Below are 21,176 nucleotides of genomic sequence, written 5' to 3'. Positions count from 1 at the left end.
GAAATTTGCTATCTTTATTTTTACTTTCTTCTTTTACAGACAGTTGTATTCTTTTTGAAGTCCATAAATTCATTTTTTGGATTAAAATGAGTAGAATGAGAGTGTGAAATTCCTGGCATTGAAATCTACCACCTGATTCAACAGCAGTCCCCACTGCATTCAACTTTGCCCTGGACTGACCTGGACTCGGTGTTTTCCGTCATCAAGCAATTGATTCTTCCACAGCACATTCGCCCTGCAACCTTCTAATCACACTTGTGAGGTACATTCAGGAAGAGTCACTCCGTCCATTAAGAAATCCAGGGTATTTTTGAAAAGCCAAGAATGTAGCCCTTACATGCAATATTCTTCCTGTGCTGTGTGGCTGACATCTAAAGGGAGAGACTAGACTACAAGTTCCAGGCTATCACAGGATCTCTACTCCTGTCGGAAGAAGTTTGTTTAATCTCAAACTGGAGTTGGTGGCCAAAGTGCAGCAGCCAGTCGGCGATGAGGGCGGGGCCTGGCAGACGCGCCCAATCAGGAGGCCGAGGGGATGGGCACTTCCTGTGTCATGGCAGGCGCGTTCCCGCCGGAGTGGATTGCTGAGCGCCCCGGCGGCGTCACCTCCGTTTCCGTGACTCACACGTACTGCAGGCTGCGTGCAGAGGACCCCATAGACCCCAAGCCTCGCAATGGTGATGTGTGGGATGAGGGCTGGGATAGGCGGGAATTGTGTGAGCACTGAACGGAAGTAGTCATAAGCTACTGTGTCAACCAATAGCCTCCCTGCTTAGCCCCAGAACCAGGGATGCGATAGGTCTTTGTCGCTGCTTTATCATCTGTTCCTTTTTCCCTCTGATCAGCAGGGACAGTTTTGAGTCCCCAGCATGCTGTCCCCACTGTGGCACTGCCAACCCAGAATGCAATCCTGGGCGTCCCCGGCACGACTATGTCTCTACCAAGCTGACCGGAGCGCTGGTTTGGTGGGAAGCGGGCTCCACCGTCCGCACTGAGGAAGTTATCGCTACTATTATTAAGGCGGACCTCTGCTCGCAGTGTTGCTACTGCATAGGCAGAGCTAATAACCTCATATTAAAGAATGAATTATCGAACGAACAAAGGACGTTAGGAGAGATTTTATTGGAAATAAGAATAGCTCCCTGAATTCCAGGAAGCGCCCCAAGTGGGTGCCCTTGTGGGAGCTCAGTACAGAGTGAGTTATAAACAAGCAGAGCCGAGCAGTTACTCAGTTCAGTTGTTCACTGGGTAAGTGTTACGCATGGCTGTGTAGGTTTAAAACACTTTTTCTTTTTTGGGACCGGGGATAGAACTTAACGACCTTAAGCTTGCCAGGCAGGTTCTTGTGCTGCTGAGCTAAATCCCCAGGTGAGCTAGGTTGTTTTGTTTTGTGTCTTGTCTTTTTGAGACAGATGGGTTGCTCTACAATTCAGGCTGGCCTTGAGCTCACTTTGTAGCGCAGGCTGGTCTCGAACTCTCAACGGCTTTTTCAAATTTTGGCAGTTCTACTGCTTCAGCTTCTGAAGAGGTTGGAGTGCAAGAGTGAACCATAATGCCAGCCCAAACAACCACTTTAATCAAGCTCTTTAACCATTTGCTCAGCTTGCAGGGTTTAAAGGAAATAGGTTTTAGAGAAAATTGGTTATTGTGTATGTCACAGTCCTCGAAAGTCAGTTTAGTAGGGGTTGTCTGTAACTTTTTTTAGTTGCGGGGAGTCTGCATTGTTCCTTGACACAGAAAGTTCACCTTCGGTTGTAAACCCTAGGTCATTGTGTACTCTTATTTTAATTCTTATCGAAACTGTTAATTTCCCAACTCTACTTCAAGCCCTTTCTCTATTGAAGTGTCTTTTTTTTTTTTTTTTTTTAATGTTTTTATCGGGAACCGAGTATCGAAGTCACGGCTTGCAAGGCAGATGCTTATGCAGCTGAGATAAATCCCCAGCTCTTAGGTGCCTTATGTATGAGGTGACTAACTAAAGTGCTGTTTACAATTTTACTGTTGCAGTGAGGCTTTCCATAGAATTTAGAATGCTGAGAAAGATGCAGAGGTTGAGCTGGACATGGGGGTTGAAACTGGAGAATCACTGGGAGTTCAAGGCCAGCCTGGGCTATAGAGTGAGCTCAAGGCCAGCCTGAACTGCATAAAGAGACCCTGTCTCAAAAAGACAAAAAAAATAAAGTAATTTGTAAAAAAAAAAAAAAGATGCAGAGGTACTAAGGACACTTTCCTGTAAGGGTTGTCTATTATACACACACTGCAAAACATTCTGAACTGGGCAATAAGTGTTACAGAAATTTCACTGAGAACCATCTTGGGATTTATTTATTTACTTTTGGTCTCTTTGTTCACAGGGGCTGATATGTAAATCATTTCCAAAGTACTTTCTCATCCATTGCATTGTTATGTGGTTCAGGATCTTTCCGATGTACTTGAAAACAATTATATTTAGCTCCAGAAATAATATCATAATATTTTCCCTGGTAATTGGAAAGAACTGACTTTTCTTTAGAATTTAGTAAGAACTAAAGTAAATGAGATGAGCTTGGAGTGTATGGGTTGATTTTCCGTTTTTGAATAAGCCAAATTACTGAGTTTTTTCACATGACAATTTTCCTTGGTGATTTTCTCAAATTAGATTTACATCTTATTTTATATTCAGAGTTTATCTTCAGTGAGCTATATTTTACTTACTATTTAGACTTGTATTCATAAATATCTACTGTGTACAAAATCTTCATATTGTCTACACTTTAAATATTTTCTTTTTGTTATATTAATTTTCCATGCTTTTCACAAATACCAATTTTTCCTCCTTAGCTACTTGAGTTTCTTTTGTGGAAACACTTTTTTTATCTGCATGTTTATTTCAATATATAACCTGTGTACACAGGCTAGATGGGTATTAAGTCTAGATTGCCAAGCACATACCTGTTCCTACAAATATAAATAAAATACATTGTGATTTCTTCCATGGGTGGAAACTCCAGTTGCATCCAAAATCAATAATCTATTTCCTTCTGGATCCACTGAAGACTGCCTCTTTCATAAGACTCATTTGTCTTATATACTTAGTAGAACAATACACTGATTTGAAAGGTGCAGTTTTAATGTATTTCATGTATATCATGCCGGATAATCACCTTGCTCACAAGGTATTAAATGCTTTTAGTCTTTTATGATACTACCCAAGAAACTGAGACAGGATCTCACTTTGTAATTTAGACTGCCTTTGTATGTACTGCATAGCCCAGGGTGAACAATGAAATCATGATAATCTCAAACTCTTTGATGTTTGCCTTACCAAGCCTCCAAAGTACTGGGAAATCAGTACCACCATGCCTGATTAAAGTTTGGCTTTGTGATCATGGCCTGATTACTTTATTACTTCTTGATTTTGAATGAATTTTCTTTTGTATTTAAAGAAATAATGTGTTAAAAATCTGAAAAGCAACTCCTGATTGACGTTTCCAAAAAATTGTAGTTACCGAGTGCATTGTGCATATCAATTTAAAATGTACATTGTACACATATAGAAAAACAGTGAAATTATTCATATTTCTTCAGCAATATGTGCAAAGATAAAATGCCTAAGGAACAACATGGGTAACTTGCAAAGAATAGGTTCTTTTAGCACCATTTAAAAAAATAAAAGTGCACAAGTTGATGAGCATATTTCATTATATACAGTGAATTGGACTTTTTTTTTTAAAGAGGAAACAAAAAGCAGCAAAAGGGTACACGTAATACAGAATTTCAAGAAAATAATATACAGTAAGCAATCACAGGGTCTGGGGATTTAGCTTAGTGGCTTAAGCACCTGCCTTGCAGCAGGCGGTCATGACTTCGATCCCTGGTACCGACAAATAGTTAAAAAAAAAAAAAAAAAAAAAAAAAAAGCAAAAAGAAAGCACTAGTTAATAGGTTACATATTGTCATCTTAAAAACCATTGTCCAAATTACAAAATTAAAACATACAAACTAGACATTCATACAGTGAAATTGCAGACAGTTTAGTTCAATGAACCAATAAAAACTCAGTAATATGGTTTTCTATCCACACACTTAAATATACATGCAGTTATATCCTTTAGACCACTTTCTTTTCCTCTCTTTTTTACAATAACAATTATACTTTTTGGGTTTTATTACTCCCTCAATTCTTATACCTTTTTTTTTTTTTGAAGAAAAAAGAAAAACAAAAATAACTCAAATGTGACAAAGCAAAATAGAGTTAGAACAGAAGGATGGACATAGTACATGATGCAAAAACAATACCAGGTGATCAACAATGGTTACCATTATGCCTCTTGCTATCTTAAAAAGAGTTGCCTATATCATCAGGTGTAATAGAATTGAACAAAACGATACAGAACAAGACCAATAAAACCTACATTGGAGACCTTACAGGACTTCAAAAGAAGATAATAGTCAAACCATAATGGGCATCATAGTAAACCTTATTGCCTTCAAAGTGGTTGCCTATACCCTCAAACTTGATTCTATCAAACAAAACAGAATATAGTAAAATCAGTCAGAGCAAGATGGGGAGAGCAAAACAGGGATTCAAATCAGGTTAATAGGAAACCAAAAAAGTTACTATACTATATCCTGCTATTTTTAAATTTAGTTTCCCCTTATTTAAAAAAATAAAAAATAAATTAATTTTTTAAAAAAAGAGAAAAGGGGGAGATTGAGATAAAAGCGGACATAGTAACAGAACAACACAGGTCACAACCGAACAATTTAAGCATCATTGTGTTTCACCACCAGATAACCCGACATAATAGTAGTCACCATAGTGTCTCTTTCCTTGAATTATTTGAGTATAACTTCGTATACTATAGCAGAAAACATATCAAGACAGTGTGAAGCCAGTGAATTGGACTTCGACACTAGGATGCAGAGCATTTGGTCATATAGTACTAACGCATATTCTAAAAGTATATGGTGTCAAAGAAAATCATCAGGATTCAAAGGAAACTTTGTCAACTGGGCAAAAAAACACTGTATGCCTTGTCTCACTGTTGGTCTTCAATAAATATCCTGGCAGCAACTTTCACCTGAAAAGAAAAAAGAAGGAGCTATAACCCCTTTATTTCACTTTCTCTGTTGAAAATGAAATCAAACACATGAATAATCTCAGAAAATGTGGTGCTTCTCTCAAGAAATCTAAAAAAGAGATGGAAAAAAAAATGTTGTGCTCCATACATCTGAGACTTGGCACACATCAGGGTGATTGGCAAGGATCTCAGGGCACGTAGTTGCTCAAGTTTTTGAGGAGCTGAGTGTGCTGAGCGTCACACTGAAGCATTCTTTGATCCCTGCTACAGCCTCATTGACAGGATGTTCCCTGTCTCATGGAGATTTCTTATACTTCGCATAGTCTCCCATAAGTGAACGCACATTCCTCTTGGTAGGAAGATGAAAAGCTGTTCCTGTCCACTAATTAAGTCTCGGTTATCAGTAAGTCATGGTGTCAGAAATCTTCACTTTAATTCCCACTGTGTTCATAAGTGTTTCTTCACTTTCAGGAATAGCATCTTCCCAGGCCCTCTGCTTTGAGGACGCTGAGATGTCTCACTGCTGTCTTGTTGGTACTGCCACCACTTCCATTACCAGCAATTTTGTTTGTTCCTTTTTGTTTTCACATCAACATTTTTCTGTTGCAGACCAGATGTCTTCTTTCCTGGAGCAGCCCTCTCACCTTTCCCTCTGCACAGTGTTCCCGACTAGCTTTGTGAAGTTCTTGCTGTTTCTGCAGATTGGTGCCCATCTACCAGAATAGTCTTCTTTCTGAAATCCGTTGGTTCCCAATCTTGATTCCCACCACTGTATAATATCTAAACCGTCTTACTTGTTGCTTTTACATACTTTGCTTCATTAAGAAGAGACCCATAGAAGAGAGTACTTGTTTACTCTCCTAGAATTTGGGTTAACTACATTTTTAATCATATTCTTCTCGTTACCTTCCATTTCACCATCATTTAATTTCTTTCACGTGCGTGTGAGGTGCTCATTTGTTCTTATCAACTTTAACAGAGAGTACTATCGACTATTCTCCATCATTCTACTTTTTTTTTTTTTTTTTTTTTTTTTTTGGCTTTTTGAGACAGGGTCTCACTATGCTTTTCAGGCTGGCCTTGAGCTCAGTTTGTAGCCTAGGCTGTTCTTGAATCACAGTGATCCTCCTGCCTCAGCCTGCCAAGTGCTAGTATTACAGGCATGAGCTACCATGCCCAGCTTCATTCTAGTATTTTTTATCATTCCATTATTGTCCATAGACTTGTGCCAATAAAAGTGTATCCATTAGCATTTTAATGATTACTTATAAAGATTATTTAATGTTTAAGTTTTTTTCAATGAAACGTGATTTGAGTTTCCAAATGCTGCCTATGTAGAAAAAAAGGTGGGCTCAATTCTAGGAATAATCAAATTTGAAAAGAGATAGATAATGTATGGTGTATCATTGCCATTCACGAGATATTTATCTGTTCCTATGCTTTGTGGATGGTGATTTGAAAGCTTCCTCTAAGATACACTTTAAAGGCAGTACACATAAGCATTTTGGGTGACCCTGCAGGGAACCCGTGCAATTATTGTAAATTTGCTTTAATAGTTGCATCCGAATTGCTCTGTGCAAATATGTGCATGTACATGGTTTTGGTGACCGGTACATGGAATTACTGTTTGAAGGAATCGACTTTGATTCAGGTTTTATAACAAGATTTGAGGTAACTCAGGCTGTGAGTCTCAACGTTCTTTGTGGTAACTGTGTGATTATTTAGGAGGCAGTGACCTTTGAGGATGTGGCTGTGAACTTCACCACAGAGGAGTGGGCTCTGCTGAATCCATCACAGAAGAAGCTCTACAGAGATGTGATGTTGGAAACATTTAGGAACATGGCTGCTGTAGGTAAAGATGACAGCATTTTCTCATTGCTACAGTCAGAGAGCTTTGTGCTCATTCATTCCTGCAGTTTAATTAAATAGAACATGGAAGCATTTTGCAGACTGTCTTAGGTTCCATTCATTATACTATGAATCTACCCAGAATGTGTTCATTTTTATATAGTGGTATAGTGACTTCTGTATTTTTCTGTCTGTGATTCAGGAAGAACGTGGGATAACCAGCAAATTGGACAAGAGTACAAAAATTGCTCAAAGAATCTAAGGTAACTTGAACTTAGAAAAAAATGTTCCTCAAGAGTCAATTTGTGAGCAGAAATGTTATAAATGAGGCCATGTTGAAATTAATGGCTCAAAAATTCTGTGGAGATGGATAAATATGATTCTATATAATCTGAAGATGCAATACAGAAATATTCCAATATAGGAAACTGAGATAATACTGATATTATGCAAGAAATATCACTATCAGGCATGTTAATATAAGAAAATTTTTTCATGAATAATATCATTGAATTGTACCACATATCATTTTGATAGTATTTATAGAAATATGTGAAAAGAAAAAATTTTTAATTTTGAAAATAACTCATATACAAGGTATCTATTTATGCGTCTGCCACACACATTATGAGTGTGCCACTCTCATTATGAAATAGCTACATGGCAGCAGTATTCAAAATGCAAATGAATGCCAGTATTGTGATAATAAGTGTTTTCAAAACATTCCCCAGAGATTTAGTCCACTCATGTTTTAAAATTCATACAAGGTACCCACATACATTTTCAGTCAGAATATAAACCAGAACCATAGTGATAGTGAACATAGAGATGTCTCAAAGTAAGAATAGAAGTATCTGTTTGAACCTAGAAATACCTGCTTGGGTATATTCACAAAGGAGTTGAAATTATTTATTACCGTGATTTGTGCATACACGTAATCAATGCAGGTTTCCCATAGATAGTCACAGTAGCTAAGATTTGAATACAAGTCACATTAGTTGAGCTCTGGAAATAACCCAGGTACCCATCTCTGGAAGCCTGGAAATGGAAATGTGGGGCCTGCTCTACATGGTAGTACATTTTGTAATCCCTGCAGTTTGGGAAGCTGAATCAGTATGATGACAACCTGATGTTCAGGCTGAAGAAATTAATGATCCATGAGAATCTGTCGAAAGAAAAAAAATTCTAGAATTAAAATTCAGTGCTAAGATGTGTGTTTAATTCTCAGACCAGAAAATGTGTGCTCGGCCAGGGATATAGCTCAGTGGCAAAGCACCAGCCTGGCAAGCATATGATCGAGAGTTCAGTTGCTAGTAACAAAAAAGAAAAAATGTGCAATATTTATGGGCATATAAAAGAATATCGTGTCTTTGGCCAAAAACCAAAAATAGTTGGCACTCCATCCCATAATATTAGGAAGTTGTCAGACACAGGAAGTGATATGTCATGTTTCTCTTAAATAAGAAACTCAAAAAAATGTAATCGGTAAAAGAGAAGTGATAGAAAACCGAAAGTTGCTTTTGGAAGTAGGAAAGATGTTCAGGTTAAGGAGAGAATGGGAGAGTGATTATTTAAAAGGTATCAAAATTCATCAAAATGTAAGACTCAATATGCAACACTGATCCCCTAAATGAAACTAGACCTTGTATATTGTAGATAGGTACTAATGAAAAATTTCCATCCAAATAAATACCATCTTTTTGGAAATTGATGTTTTGCAGGCACTCTCATAGCTATTAGGTCAATTCATTGTTGAAATTTCTTAGCAGGCATCCAACTAGAACTTGTCCTAGTAAATTAATATGAAGACCATTTTTATTGTGGTATTTTGTTCATTTTTTATTACAGAAATGAGGTGGGAAAATGCTATCAATATAATGTTTGGAAACAACAAGAATTACGTATTTGGACTCCAGATGCTCATGTAGACATGCGCCAACCTGCTTTAAAGCCAAGTGAAAGCCTTGCTTGTAGGAAGCCTTTGATTGGGCATAGGAGCCTAAATGAGCCTATCACGGCTCTCACTCAGCTGAACCCAGATGATTATTTGGGATTTGAAGAGAAACTGTATAAATGCAATGGAAATAGAAAAACCTGCACTGATACTCAATTCTTTCAGAACCATGAAATGAGAAAACTTGGAGAGAAACGCTGTCAATGTGAGCACTGTAGGAAAGTCTCCTCTGACCCTAGTGAACCAAGTTACACTGGAGAGAAGATCTTTTTAGGTAAGAAAAGTGTAAAAGCCTCCAGCATACTCCATGATGTTCAAATGCCTGAAAGAAATCATAGTGAGGAGAATCCATATTTATTCGAGCAGTGTGGGAAACCATTCATTTCTTCATACCATATTCAAATACATGAAAGAAAACATGTAAATGAAAAGGCTTATATATCTAAGGCATATATGAAAATACTAGCTCATAGTAATTCCTTTCATAGACATAGAAGAATTCACACTGGGAAGAAACTGTATGTATGTAACCAGTGTGGGAAAGCATTCGTTACACAGAGGTCCTATAAAACACATGAAAGTAATCATACAGCTGAGAAATCCTATGTAGGAAAGCAATATAGAAAACAATTCAGTGATAAGCCCAAATATCGTAAACATACAAAATCTCACGCTGGTGAGAAATCCTATGTATGTAAGCAGTGTGGAAAAGCATTCCACAGGTACAGTCACTGTCAAAATCATGAAAGAACTCACACTGGGGAGAAACCCTATGTATGTGAGCAGTGTGGAATATCTTTCAGCCAAAAAGCAAGTTTACAGAAACATCAAGGAATTCACACTGGTGAGAAACCCTATGCATGTAAGCAATGTGAAAAAAGATTTACCAACAAGTCCACATATCATAGACATACAAGATGCCACAGTGGTGAGAAACCCTATGTATGTACGCAATGTGGAAAAGCATTCAACAGACGCAGTCATTGTCAAAGACATGAAAGAGTTCACAGTGAGGAGAGACCCTATGTGTGTAAACAGTGTGGGAAAGCATTCACTACACAGAATTATTTTCAAATACATGAAAGAATTCATACTGGGGAGAAACCCTATGTATGTAAGCAATGTGGAAAGTCTTTCATCCAACAGAGTAATTGTCATGTACATGAAAGAATTCACACTGGAGAGAAACCCTATGAATGCAAGCACTGTGGAAAAGGGTTTGCTGATAAGTCCACATTATCTAGGCACAGAAGATCCCACACTGGAGAGAAGCCCTATGCATGTAAGCAATGTGGGAAAGCGTTCAGCACACTCAGTCACTGTCGAAGACATGCAAGTATTCACAGTGGAAATAGACACAGGAAAACCTACGTGTGTGAACAATGTGGGAAAACATACACTAGACAAAAATTTTTTCAAATACATGCAAGAAGTCACACTGAAGAAAAGCTGTGAATCAGTAATGTGAGGAATCTTCAGCCAGCAGAATACTTGTCAAAGACGTGAAGGAATCCACTCAGAAGAAACCCTATGTATGAAAGGAATGTGAGGAAACATTCAGTACTGACAAGTGCCCTCAAACACATGAAGATGGCATACTGGGGCAAACGATATGTGTGAAGGCAGAGTGAGTAAGATGGGATGCACTCACTGCAGTAAATTTATATTTGTAAGATGTGTGTGAAAACATACAATGATATCATTTAAATGGTTGAATAAAGTCACACTGGGCAGAAAGCCTGAAGTCAGCAATAAAGGAAAGATTTTGGCATATTTGGGTACTGTCAAAAACATGAAGTCACACTGGAGAGAAATTCCATGCAAGCCTATTTTGATTATGATTGGCTTTTTTTTTTTTTTTGCTTTTGAGATGGGGTCTCAATATACACTTCAGACTTTTTCTTTAGCTCACTTTGTAGCTCAGGCTGGTCTTGAACTCGCAATGATCCTTCTGCCTCAGCTTCCCCAGTGCTGGGATTACAGGTGTGTACCACCACATCCATCTCATGTAATGGAGACCTGTAGAAATAATATGAACATTTTGTTGCCAATATTTCCTTAATAATATCCCAGAAAATATATTCCACAAAGGAGATATCCTAAACTGTATTCATTCTGTGTTTCTCAGTAAATTATATATGGGCAAGGGATTTAGCTCGTAGCACAAGCGCCTGCCTGGCAAGCACAAGATCATGTGTTAGATCCCTGGTATCAAAAAATAAAGAAAGTAAAATACTTGTAAATACTTAGTTTATGTATTTGGGGTCTGTAATATAATAAAATTGATTTGACACAATCATATTTTTGTTTATGCCAGTGTTTTTGCATTTTACTGTGTCTTTAGGTGAATTTAAATATAGTTTTCACATCCAAATAGGATTAGTATTTATGTAGTAATTATTTTGCTTTGTTTTTACAGTTGGGAGAAGTAGACCACTAAAAGTAAATTTTAATTGGGTTTCCATTGTTGGGAATGGTCTACTAGCCTTGATTTAAATTTTGTTTTTGCATATATTTCATATCCTGTATTAAAAAAACTATTTTTGAACTTGATGTTATATTTGATGTAGATATTGTGACCATGCTTTTGACAAACATCAGTTTTCATACAGCTTGTGTATTATCCTCACAAAACACCTGCATATGTCCCAGCATAATAGTATATTATATCAAGTACACAATTTTGCTTAGTTTGCCTTGATGTTGGAATGAATATTATATCTTATATAAAATTCTACATTTTCTTTTTTTAATTTTTTTTTTTTGTTTGTTTTTCTCTTTTATCAGTACCGGGGATCGAATTCACCATCGCCTGCTTGCAAGGCAGGCGCTTATGCCGCTGAGCCTTTGGGGCCCCAGCCCCCAAATTTTACATTTTCTTATCAAAAGTTTACTTTTCATGCTTCTCTTACGAGGACTTTTAATCTTGTCATAATTTTTCCAACACTTTTACCAAAAAATCAACCATTCTGCTCTGAGTTTCTGATGCTAGAGATCAGCAGAAACATAAATTGTCTACAAGCGGATATCACAAGTTACAGTAATCTCTGCAAAAATATAAATGGTGGAATGATTTATCTATAACTTCATTTTCAAAGGAGTTTTTGTCAGCAGTGAAGTGTTTTGGGAACAATATATAGGTTTTTGGAAGAATATTATTGGCTATGTTAAGGCAAATTCCTTTATTCTATTACCTATGCTGGCAATGCTACTGACTTTGGTAATTGGTTTAACAAGAAGATTAAATAATGCCATGAAGGAAAATACACAGTCAGTTTAATAAAAAGAAGTACTAATTTATGATTTATGTTGTGTTTTGTTTGACCAACTTTATGAATAAATTTATAAAATCTGCTTTTTCAGGGTCCATCTTGACCAATGCTTCAGTGACCAATGCTTGATGTTTGAGAAATGTGAGAAATCAGTGAACACAGTTACTGCCAAGCTGTGAGCATGAGGCCCATGGGTCTCCTTGAGCTGTGCTTCGCTTTTCTATTTAAGAATGAAATATTTTACAGAGTTTTTGAATACAAACTCGATTTCTGATGGGATATAGTGATCAACCTGTGATAACAAAAATATAAATGAATAATAAATACCCACAATACAGTAAACATTATATAACTTACTCTAGCATTAATTATGCTTAGATCTATAAACAACTCCCTAGTGTAGTGATAACATCTAAAATTGTGTCTACATTATTTCTGAAGTAATTCATGGAATGTAACACATATCACAATACAAAGTCACTACTTTATATTTTGGAATACGTGGCTAACTTCCCTGTTGCTCATATCTGCTGTTTCCCATCACTTTGAAGATATAGAGAAGGTATTGCTTTTGCCATTGCAGCCAGTGATGAAATACTCAAAATACAAGGTATTTTATCCCGAGCACATTTACTTTACCATTATTTTATCACAAACAAAATCTTTCTGTTCCTTGTGATGCAGGAGGAAACTAAAATTGAGGCTACACCATGCAACTCAGACCCCATCTCAGAATACACAGGAAACTAGGAGATGTAGTTCAGTGCTTTTGTACTCTTACCTTTACTCCGAAAAGCAAATAAGGCCTGTTTCACTGATAAGGCAATGAAATGAACTGATTCATCCCATACTGCTCAAGGGGACCTCATACTGTCATGTGCAAGGGCTCCAGGTTGCTCTAGACAGCCATCCTCTGAGGTCAGGGATTATTTCCACATGACATAATCTGACACCCCTGAGCACAGTTGTGGCCCTATTCCCGGGAGGAAGATGCAGGAAACATCCACCAAAAGTAGTTACAAAGATGCCTCCTCTGGAGTGACAGCACCAGGTTCAGTTGAAATGCAGTGATAACGAAGTCAACCACTTGCACTCCAGGTGTAACCCAGGGATATAATCTGTCACTTTGTCATCATAACCATTTGATCTCAGAGGTTGGGTCTTTGATCCCCAGTCATTGAGAGATGCAGGAAGGTTTTATGATCTCATGCACTTGAGAGCAGAAGTGAACAGTCAGGAAACCCCATCATCCCTAAAGGAATCGTCTTTTATATTTTGACTACTGTGCTTCAGACCCAAAGATATCTGCCAAGAAAGCGCCCAAGATTTTCAGCTTCCCTTGCTGTGCAGCTTCCTCAGACTGTCACACAGTCTCAGGAATTTTGTAGACATAGAAACTCTAGAAGCTGGCAATGTAAGTGTGGGCTGAGATGCTCTGAGATAGATACAGATAAATCCAGAACTTCACCATGAAATCTCAAGCTTTATTTTTTTTTAACTTTTTTTTTTTGTCTTTTTTTTTTTTTTTTTTTTTTTTATCGGTACCGGGGATCGAACTCGCGACTGCCTGCTTGCGAGGCAGATGCTTATGCCGCTTAGCTAAATCCCCAGCCCCCGAAGTCTCAAGCTTTTGACCTGTCCTTCTACTGCTTTACCCCTGATGGCCTCTTGTCTGTGATTTGACTGGCAGCGAGGGCCCCAGCATCCTATCCTGCTTCAACTTTGTCCTCATACAAATCTCGATCTGTTTGCAGTTGCCCTGTACCTCTGTGTCCTGCCATGCTCTGTGGACTCCATGATTTCATCCATGTATGTCTACAGGCCCATGTTAGGGTTTCTGCATAGAAAGAGGTACAGATCATGCATCTTCAGTCTCTATTGTCTCTGGGGCATTGTTGAGATTTCCAGTTGTCTCCCTCCAAGTACTAACCAGGCCCGACCCTGCTTAGCTTCCGAGATCAGACGAGATCGGGCGCGTTCAGGGTGGTATGGCCATAGATAATTATCTGTCCACTGCTCTATAACTCTATGCATCTGTTTATCACTATTCTATCCATCTATGCTGTATCATACTCCCATTTGTTTACCTATCAATTATGTATTCATTTATTCTCTTTCTACCTATTAATCTACTATCATATATCATCCAGTTTTGTACCATGTAATTATCATCCATGCATATATCAACTATAATATAAAAATTTGCCAGAGATATAGCTCAGTGATACAGCACTCGTCTGACGACCGTGAGATCCTGAGGTAGATTTCTGGCTAAAAAACAAAAAAGGACAACTTTATAATATAAATATATATTATCTGTTCAACCACCTGTACAAGTACCCCAACTATCCGCTCTGTCTTTTATATATATATATTCCACCTAGTTTTCTATGCTTTATTGTCATAATATTTGTATAAAACTAGGCATTTAGTTTATAAAAGTTCACGTACCTAGGGCTGGGGATTTAGCTCAGCAATATAAGTGCCTGGCTGGCAAGCCTGAGGTTGTGAGTACCAAAAAATAAGAAATAAAAAAATTCGTGTCTCTGCAAATAGGTAAAGACATGTAGAATTATCAACGTATTATGAACATCAACACCCCTCTTTTATATACAACCTGCAAAGGCCACTGCTGCACACTTGTATTTTGGGACATGAATATTTAAGGTGTACTGCTCTGAAAAAAAATTTAAGTATATTATGCAAGACTGCTACTTACTGTCCTGTGTTGTGCTGTAATTCCCAGAACTTGATATTCTTGCACAACTAAAAATTTGTCCCCTGTGATCAGTACTCTTTTTTTCTCTTCCCCACCAGACCCAAGGTAACCATCTTTCTACTATCTGCTTCTCTTTCATCATTTTATGGTCTACGTATAAACAGGATCATGCAGTATTTGCCTTTTCTGTGTCTCACCTGCAGCCCTAATAATGGAGAGACTAGAGTGCTGTGACAGGGAGAATGCTGGCACACAGACTAACCCAGGTAATCACATTCAGAAACACTGGAACAAGTCATGTTTTAAGGCTGCTTCAGGGAAAAGGTCAATGTGATGACAGTCGTCTGGACTGTGTGTGTTCACTGAAGTGACCTTGGCTGTGTGTCTGTCTGCAGGGAGGTTACCTCCTGAGAAAACTGACCACAGATAACTGTTTACACCGGAAGGACGCCTCAGAGTCTAACCAAGTCAGGCAAAGTTCCTTGCTGCTACAAAGGCCTATTGACACCAATTTAATTTTTTTTATAAAGAGTAGAACAGTGTGACAGTTTCCTCAGCAGGATGTCTCTGTAAACACAGGCGTTCCGCGTGAAGAGCAGCTAGTGGAGTCTGGGGAGACGTTCTGCAGCCTGATGGGTCCCTGAGAATCTTTGCAGCCTCCAGATTCACCTTCAGCGATTACTACAAGGACCAGGGCCATCAGGCTGCAAGAAAGGAGCTGAAATCGGTGGGTGTGCTTAGAAAAAGAAAGACAATAGATGCACGACAGAATACTCCACATCTGTGAAAGACGGATTCGCCGTTTCTAGAGATGGTTCCAAAGCACTGCCAAGGTGCATGCACAAAGTCTAAGAACCCACAACGCGGCCTTCTGACACTGTGCCAGACAGCTGGGAGAGACATCAGTGTGAGCCCAGATGCGAACCTCCCTGTAGTGTTGCTCGCGGCCAGAAGGGGCGCGCGAAACTCACTGAGCTCAGGGTTTCCAGAGCTGCAGGACCAGGGACAGGGCGGGTGGGAGCTGCTAACAGCTGGTGTTCTGTCAGGGTCTGGCTCTTCCTCTCCAGCTAATATTCTCCCAGAGAGCGATTCTATGTGTACGGTCCTGCTCCTACCACAGATTTCTCTGAATCGGGAAAGTTTGATGGGGAAAAGTTCATGGGGAAGAATATGGAGACACATTGTCACTGCAGTAAGACCCACGCAGTAAGACTCACTTATGGAAACAAAGAGGAATCCACTGTAACTGTAATGGGGCTCAGACCCTGAGGGAGCTCAGGGCGCGCTGGGTGAGGCCTTTCCACTCAGACCCTGAGCAGAGATCTCCTATACTTTGCAGCAAAAGGGATAGAACAGGAGGACCCTGTATTAGGGAAAGAAGTCAAATAAAGGAAAGAGCCACAAGGTCTTTGTGTGGAGGGTAAAACAAGTTGCTCAGAAAGAAGAGTGATGATTTGCAGCTGCGAAGTGTTGTAACAGGTGCCAATAACCATGAATAAAAGAAGGCAAAAACTTCTGAACTTTTGCAGCCAAGAGTGTTGAATCCAGTTCATAGTCTCCTGTGAAATACGTTGAGAACAACCAGAAGAGAGTACACTGAAGTCTCCAAATGCAAAGTCATGATGAGGCAGAAAGGTTATTAGTCATAATTAATTATTACATATTATGTCCATGCTTTAAAAGATTATACTGCACCCCACCAATATGTGCAGTTATTACATTAATATAAATTTTAAATGAAAGAAAATACTGATTACAATTCAGTTTTATTAGAACAGATAAACAAATTATCAACTATCTAATAATGAAAAAAACATTCTGAAACTCTGGATAAAAGTTGTAATATTACAATGACTGTCATATATATTGGAAAATATATGAGTATAAATATAGATGTACATTTCCAATGTTTATATATTTTCCCTCCAAAAATGTATACACTTTACACACTTCAGGAAAAGTGGGCAGCCTTGACCTCTCTGTCTGTGATGGAGAAGCAGCAACAGTACCAAACCCAGTGCTTTTATTTATACAAAGTAAACAAAGAAGAAAAGCATGCCATGGGGTTGACACTGCAAAGTCTTAGTATTCTGCTAAGAACATTGAAAGTGAAAACATTCTCAAGACATCTGAGTTATAGATAACAAAGGACACAAAAGCTGGACACCTATTGATATGCATATCAGCTGGAGGTCAACCTGTTTGCACCCAGTGTCTCCACTGTCTCCCTTGCTCTGTGTCCTTGGGACTGTGTTTGCTCTAGCTTCTAGGAATTTCCTGACTTTCAGCTCAGTCATAGAGCCATGGCTCCCCACATCTCCCTTTTTTTTTATTTCATTGTTGCAATGTATAATCAATTGAAGTCAAAAGAGCTGTTTTTGGAAGACTCTGCTGTGAATGTAAAGACAAATAATCCAACACCAACTTTATGAGGCCAAATATAATTCAGGCTGAATTACATAGTACATGAAAGGGTTAAATCCACTTAATAACGTAAAACAGTATTGACCAATTACTTGGGGGTCAAAATCTGCTGTAGCTATTAGAGTGACTAGTGACACTATCCCTAAATAATTAACCTAATCAGACCCTATAAGGTCTGATTAGTTGATTTTGTATTTCTTTGTGAACTTCCATGCCTCAATCACTGTAGCAAGTTCCAAAGATATTGACTGGGACTGTCACAATAGAGAGCTGATATGAGACTACATCTTTGCTGTGTTGTGGGTAGATAGGCAGGAATTAAGACTGCAATTGAAACTAGGCATGGTATGTTGTGGCCTGGCTTTAACCAATGCACCTCTTTCCTGTTGTGTACGCGCCGTTTCAATAGATATTAAAATTCCTTTTCCAGTAAAGACTTAAGTTTCAGCTCCTTGTAAATCCCGCCAATGCCTTCCGCACGTTTCTGCAAGGTGTGCTGGTCTGGGAAAATGTTTAACCAGTGAGCAACAGAATGTACCAAGAATGTTATCTGAAATAGGTTGATAGCTTTGTGGGTTTTCAGCTTTAAAACACCAACCCTTTAGCTGTAAGGTGTGCAGTCTTCCATATTGGCTCTGGGAGGCTACTTCACCAGGCCTGGCCTAAAATAAAGCCTTTGTTCCCTAAATTTTAATTTCTTGCTTCCTTGGATTTTATTCCGGGGTCTGAGCTATCACAAGTATAATGGTTAGATTGGTTAGAAATGTTGACTTTTTTAGCCAGGAGCACATTAAGAGACTGGACACAAGAAATAGCATAATGAGCAGAGTGTCCATTTCCCCTAAATCCTTCATGCTAGCATTCATTGATTATTTTTTTTACGTAACTGGAAAAAGCCAGCATCTGAGAATATTTCTGCTGATGTCCCTGAGAGGTAATGAGTATAGAGGCTGGGAAGATGCCCATGAAGCTTGTTTATGCTAGACCAATCATGTAGAGTCAGGTTCCTCAAGGGGGTACGATTAATCTCAGGGATGCAACATTCAATCAAGGGACAAAGCCCCCACGGGACACCACATTACTGACATTATGGAAATCTTGCAATAGGCAATGGGAAGAATTTGTATCATCTAATAGCATGGTGAAACCCATTATAATGGCCAGGGATTTAGCTCAGCAGTATAAGTACCTTCCTGGAGAACACAAGGTCCTGAGTTCAATTTCCAGTACAAATCCTCCGCAACCTGCCCCCTACAAAACACAACAACAAAATCCCTGAAGACTATTAGAGAGATAATCTCATTTGTAAACTGTTCAGAAACATTTTAACCAATGCTGATTTTTCTAGCCTCACTGACCTAAGCATGGGAATGCACCTGTGGATGAAAAATATATGGGCAACTCCATGCTACACCCATTTTTCTCTCTCACTCTAATGAGTTCATCTGTCTTTTTTGGCTTCTCTGGAGCCTATTTCTTTCTTCAGATTTTGTGAAGCCTACCTCTCTCCTAGTTTCTTTTAAGTCTGTTTCCCTCTGTGGCTTCTCTTAAGACTATTTCTCTCTTTGACTTCTCTGGAACCTATTTCTCTGTGCAGCATACCAAGAGGGCTCCTTTTACCTGTTTTCCTATGCATTTCCTCATTCCCTGAGTCCCAGTTCAGGTGCCAAATGCCACGTTCTGCACAGCTCTCAAAGATTCCAGGGTGAGGGCAGTGAGAGGATGGAGAAAAAAGAACAAGAGGAATACAGAAAACGGAGGCAAAGTGGATCCCTCTGTTCTGAAGGGGAAGAAAGTAAAGGAGAAGAAAGAGGAGTGGGAGGAGATTTCCAATGGCTGCTTCATGTTTATTGATACACGTGGGAGATGGAATACCACGTGAAACCCTTTCCCCTGAGAGCTTATCCCCAAGACTTGCCTGAGGTGCCCAGTGTGCTTGAACCTAGAGCAGCTCATTCGTGAGACTTTCCTCAGGCACTCTGCTGTCTTGAGGCTGGCCTTGCTCCTGCCTAGATCATGATCCATCTCCAGCTGCAGCTGCGCCACACAGTTTTAACATTGCCTGAAAAATTCCTTTCTTCATTCAAACTAATACCAGTAAAATGCCACCCCATTCACTAAACCAGTGCAATTCACACTGACTTATTTTATAATCTCACAACTTGTCCTTTTTAAAATCTTCTCATGAAGCCACCACTATGAGTTCCATGGTCATGTGATTTAGAAATATTATGCATGCAGTGAGACAGGAATAACTACGGACACAGCTCTTTTTGGCTTCAGCTTCTCATAGTTCAAGTTGAAAAATTCTCTTACATCTAGCATGACAGATTGAAATAAAGTCATAAGATAATCCAAGTGTTCATCAAAGTTTAGTCATGCTGAAATATCATGTCAAAGAGTGGAAGAAGACAGCTGGATGTGATTATATATGAATGAGCTCTGAAACATATATTTATGATTTGAGTAAAATGAGGACATGTAGAGTCAATTTACAGATAGAAGAGACAGCTTGTATATCTGGGGGGGGGGCGGTATATGCAGATGGAAGCATTAGAATGTTACATCATGTGAATGTAGTCAGATTTTTAGAGTATTTTCCCAGAAATCATTGTAACTTCACATCATTGTGGGTATTCTTCATGGGATTTTTTGAGTTACTACCTAGGAGTTTAACTGGTAGCTAATAATTAAACCATCATTAACTTGTGTAATACTTTGAAACAAGATACCAGGTGTTTGAAGCCACGCATTGGTATTAAGCATATGTTCAGGGTCAGATGTCTGTGTGTGGTGAATTATTTTTGCTTATATAGATTGTAAAAGGACAAATTCATGGTGATGTGCAAAGAATTGAAGCAGTCAAACTAAAATATGTGCACATGAATAAAATCAGTTCATATAGAGTATTCATACAGAAAAACTCAATTGTATAGTTTTCTGAGGAGAGAATTGATGTAATTGAAAGTTTATTGATAATAGATATCTAGTCAGAGTTTTATTAAGTTTTCATTGTTGTTACTCTTGTCACAAGGAAAAAATCCTGACATAAAAAGCAAATAAAGAGGCCAGGAATAGAACTCAGCAGCTCAGCACCTGACTGTCAAGCATGAAATGCACAGTTCGATTTTCAGTAGGAAAAAAAAGAGTAAATGAAAAAGTTAATTTTGGCTCATCATTTCTGAAACTTCAGTCTTGGTTTGAACACTTCAAATGCACAAGTTTCATAGTAAATATAAGTACAGGACAATGATACTAGCTTTCAGAGACCCAGGGTACAGAGAGAAGGGAATCAGGCTGAGAGGAAGGAGCAAGCCTCCAGATTTGGTCCCTCCCTCAAGTGATGCTATCATGCCTCAGCAGACTCATCAAGAAGTGCGCTTTAGTAATATACCATGTATCTGTCAAGCAAAACAAGCTAGTACACACGTGTATCGCCTGACTCAACGTATTTTTTTTCGAGGAATATTAACGTTAAAAGGTGAATTCCAACTTGTGATGATGAGTCACACCTGGGGACATGGGGCACTTACAGTTAAAACTCCTTTTGTAACCCAGAATCATCACCGATAAGCGCTCAGGTGAATCAAATGTGGAGAATCAAGTGCTGGAAAATATTTATCTTTAGAATTGAAGTATTTGTTATGAGCATGGATAACTGTGAATGTTGTCTGAGAGAGTTAGATGCTTGCCTTCTTTTCATTTTTACTTTTTTGCAGAGTATTGCTATTAGGCAACTCAAATTGAGAGACAGTGCGAAAGTCTTAGCAATGAAATTGACTGCCTCATTCCTAACAGCAGAGCCTCGCTCTGTTCCATTTTATCCTGAACTGGCCTCCTGATATTTTCCATCATCAGGGGCGGGATTCTTCCATAGGACAATAACCTTGGAACCT

At 38.7% G+C, this 21,176-nt stretch overlaps 1 protein-coding gene and 1 pseudogene across 6 annotated transcripts; one reads left to right on the top strand and one right to left on the bottom strand.

Annotated features, from left to right (window-relative positions):
- Positions 1-526: 526 nt before the first annotated feature.
- On the top strand, positions 527-13,600 carry LOC100721694 (zinc finger protein 14-like). Of its 6 annotated transcripts, none has more exons than XM_063254185.1 (5): positions 527-677; positions 6,789-6,915; positions 7,114-7,174; positions 8,760-9,139; positions 12,229-13,600. In XM_063254185.1, the coding sequence occupies exons 1-5, from the start codon at positions 675-677 to the stop codon at positions 12,264-12,266; spliced, it is 609 nt and encodes a 202-aa protein (XP_063110255.1). In that variant the 5' UTR covers positions 527-674; the 3' UTR covers positions 12,267-13,600. The 6 variants fall into 6 exon arrangements, with proteins under 6 accessions (XP_063110255.1, XP_063110254.1, XP_063110252.1 ...); XM_063254184.1 differs by lacking the exon at positions 12,229-13,600 and adding an exon at positions 11,653-12,166; XM_063254182.1 differs by lacking the exon at positions 12,229-13,600 and having other exon boundaries at positions 6,789-6,911; positions 8,760-11,164.
- Positions 5,269-6,066, bottom strand: LOC100721414 (mortality factor 4-like protein 1; annotated as a pseudogene).
- Positions 13,601-21,176: the final 7,576 nt, after the last annotated feature.

Source organism: Cavia porcellus, unplaced genomic scaffold (genome assembly GCF_034190915.1).
Source record: "Cavia porcellus strain 051 isolate PalLab524CR breed Dunkin Hartley unplaced genomic scaffold, mCavPor4.1 scaffold_8, whole genome shotgun sequence".
Lineage (NCBI taxonomy): Eukaryota > Metazoa > Chordata > Mammalia > Rodentia > Caviidae > Cavia > Cavia porcellus.
Note: the sequence above shows the minus strand (reverse complement) of the source record. Positions and strands in the feature narration are given on the sequence as shown.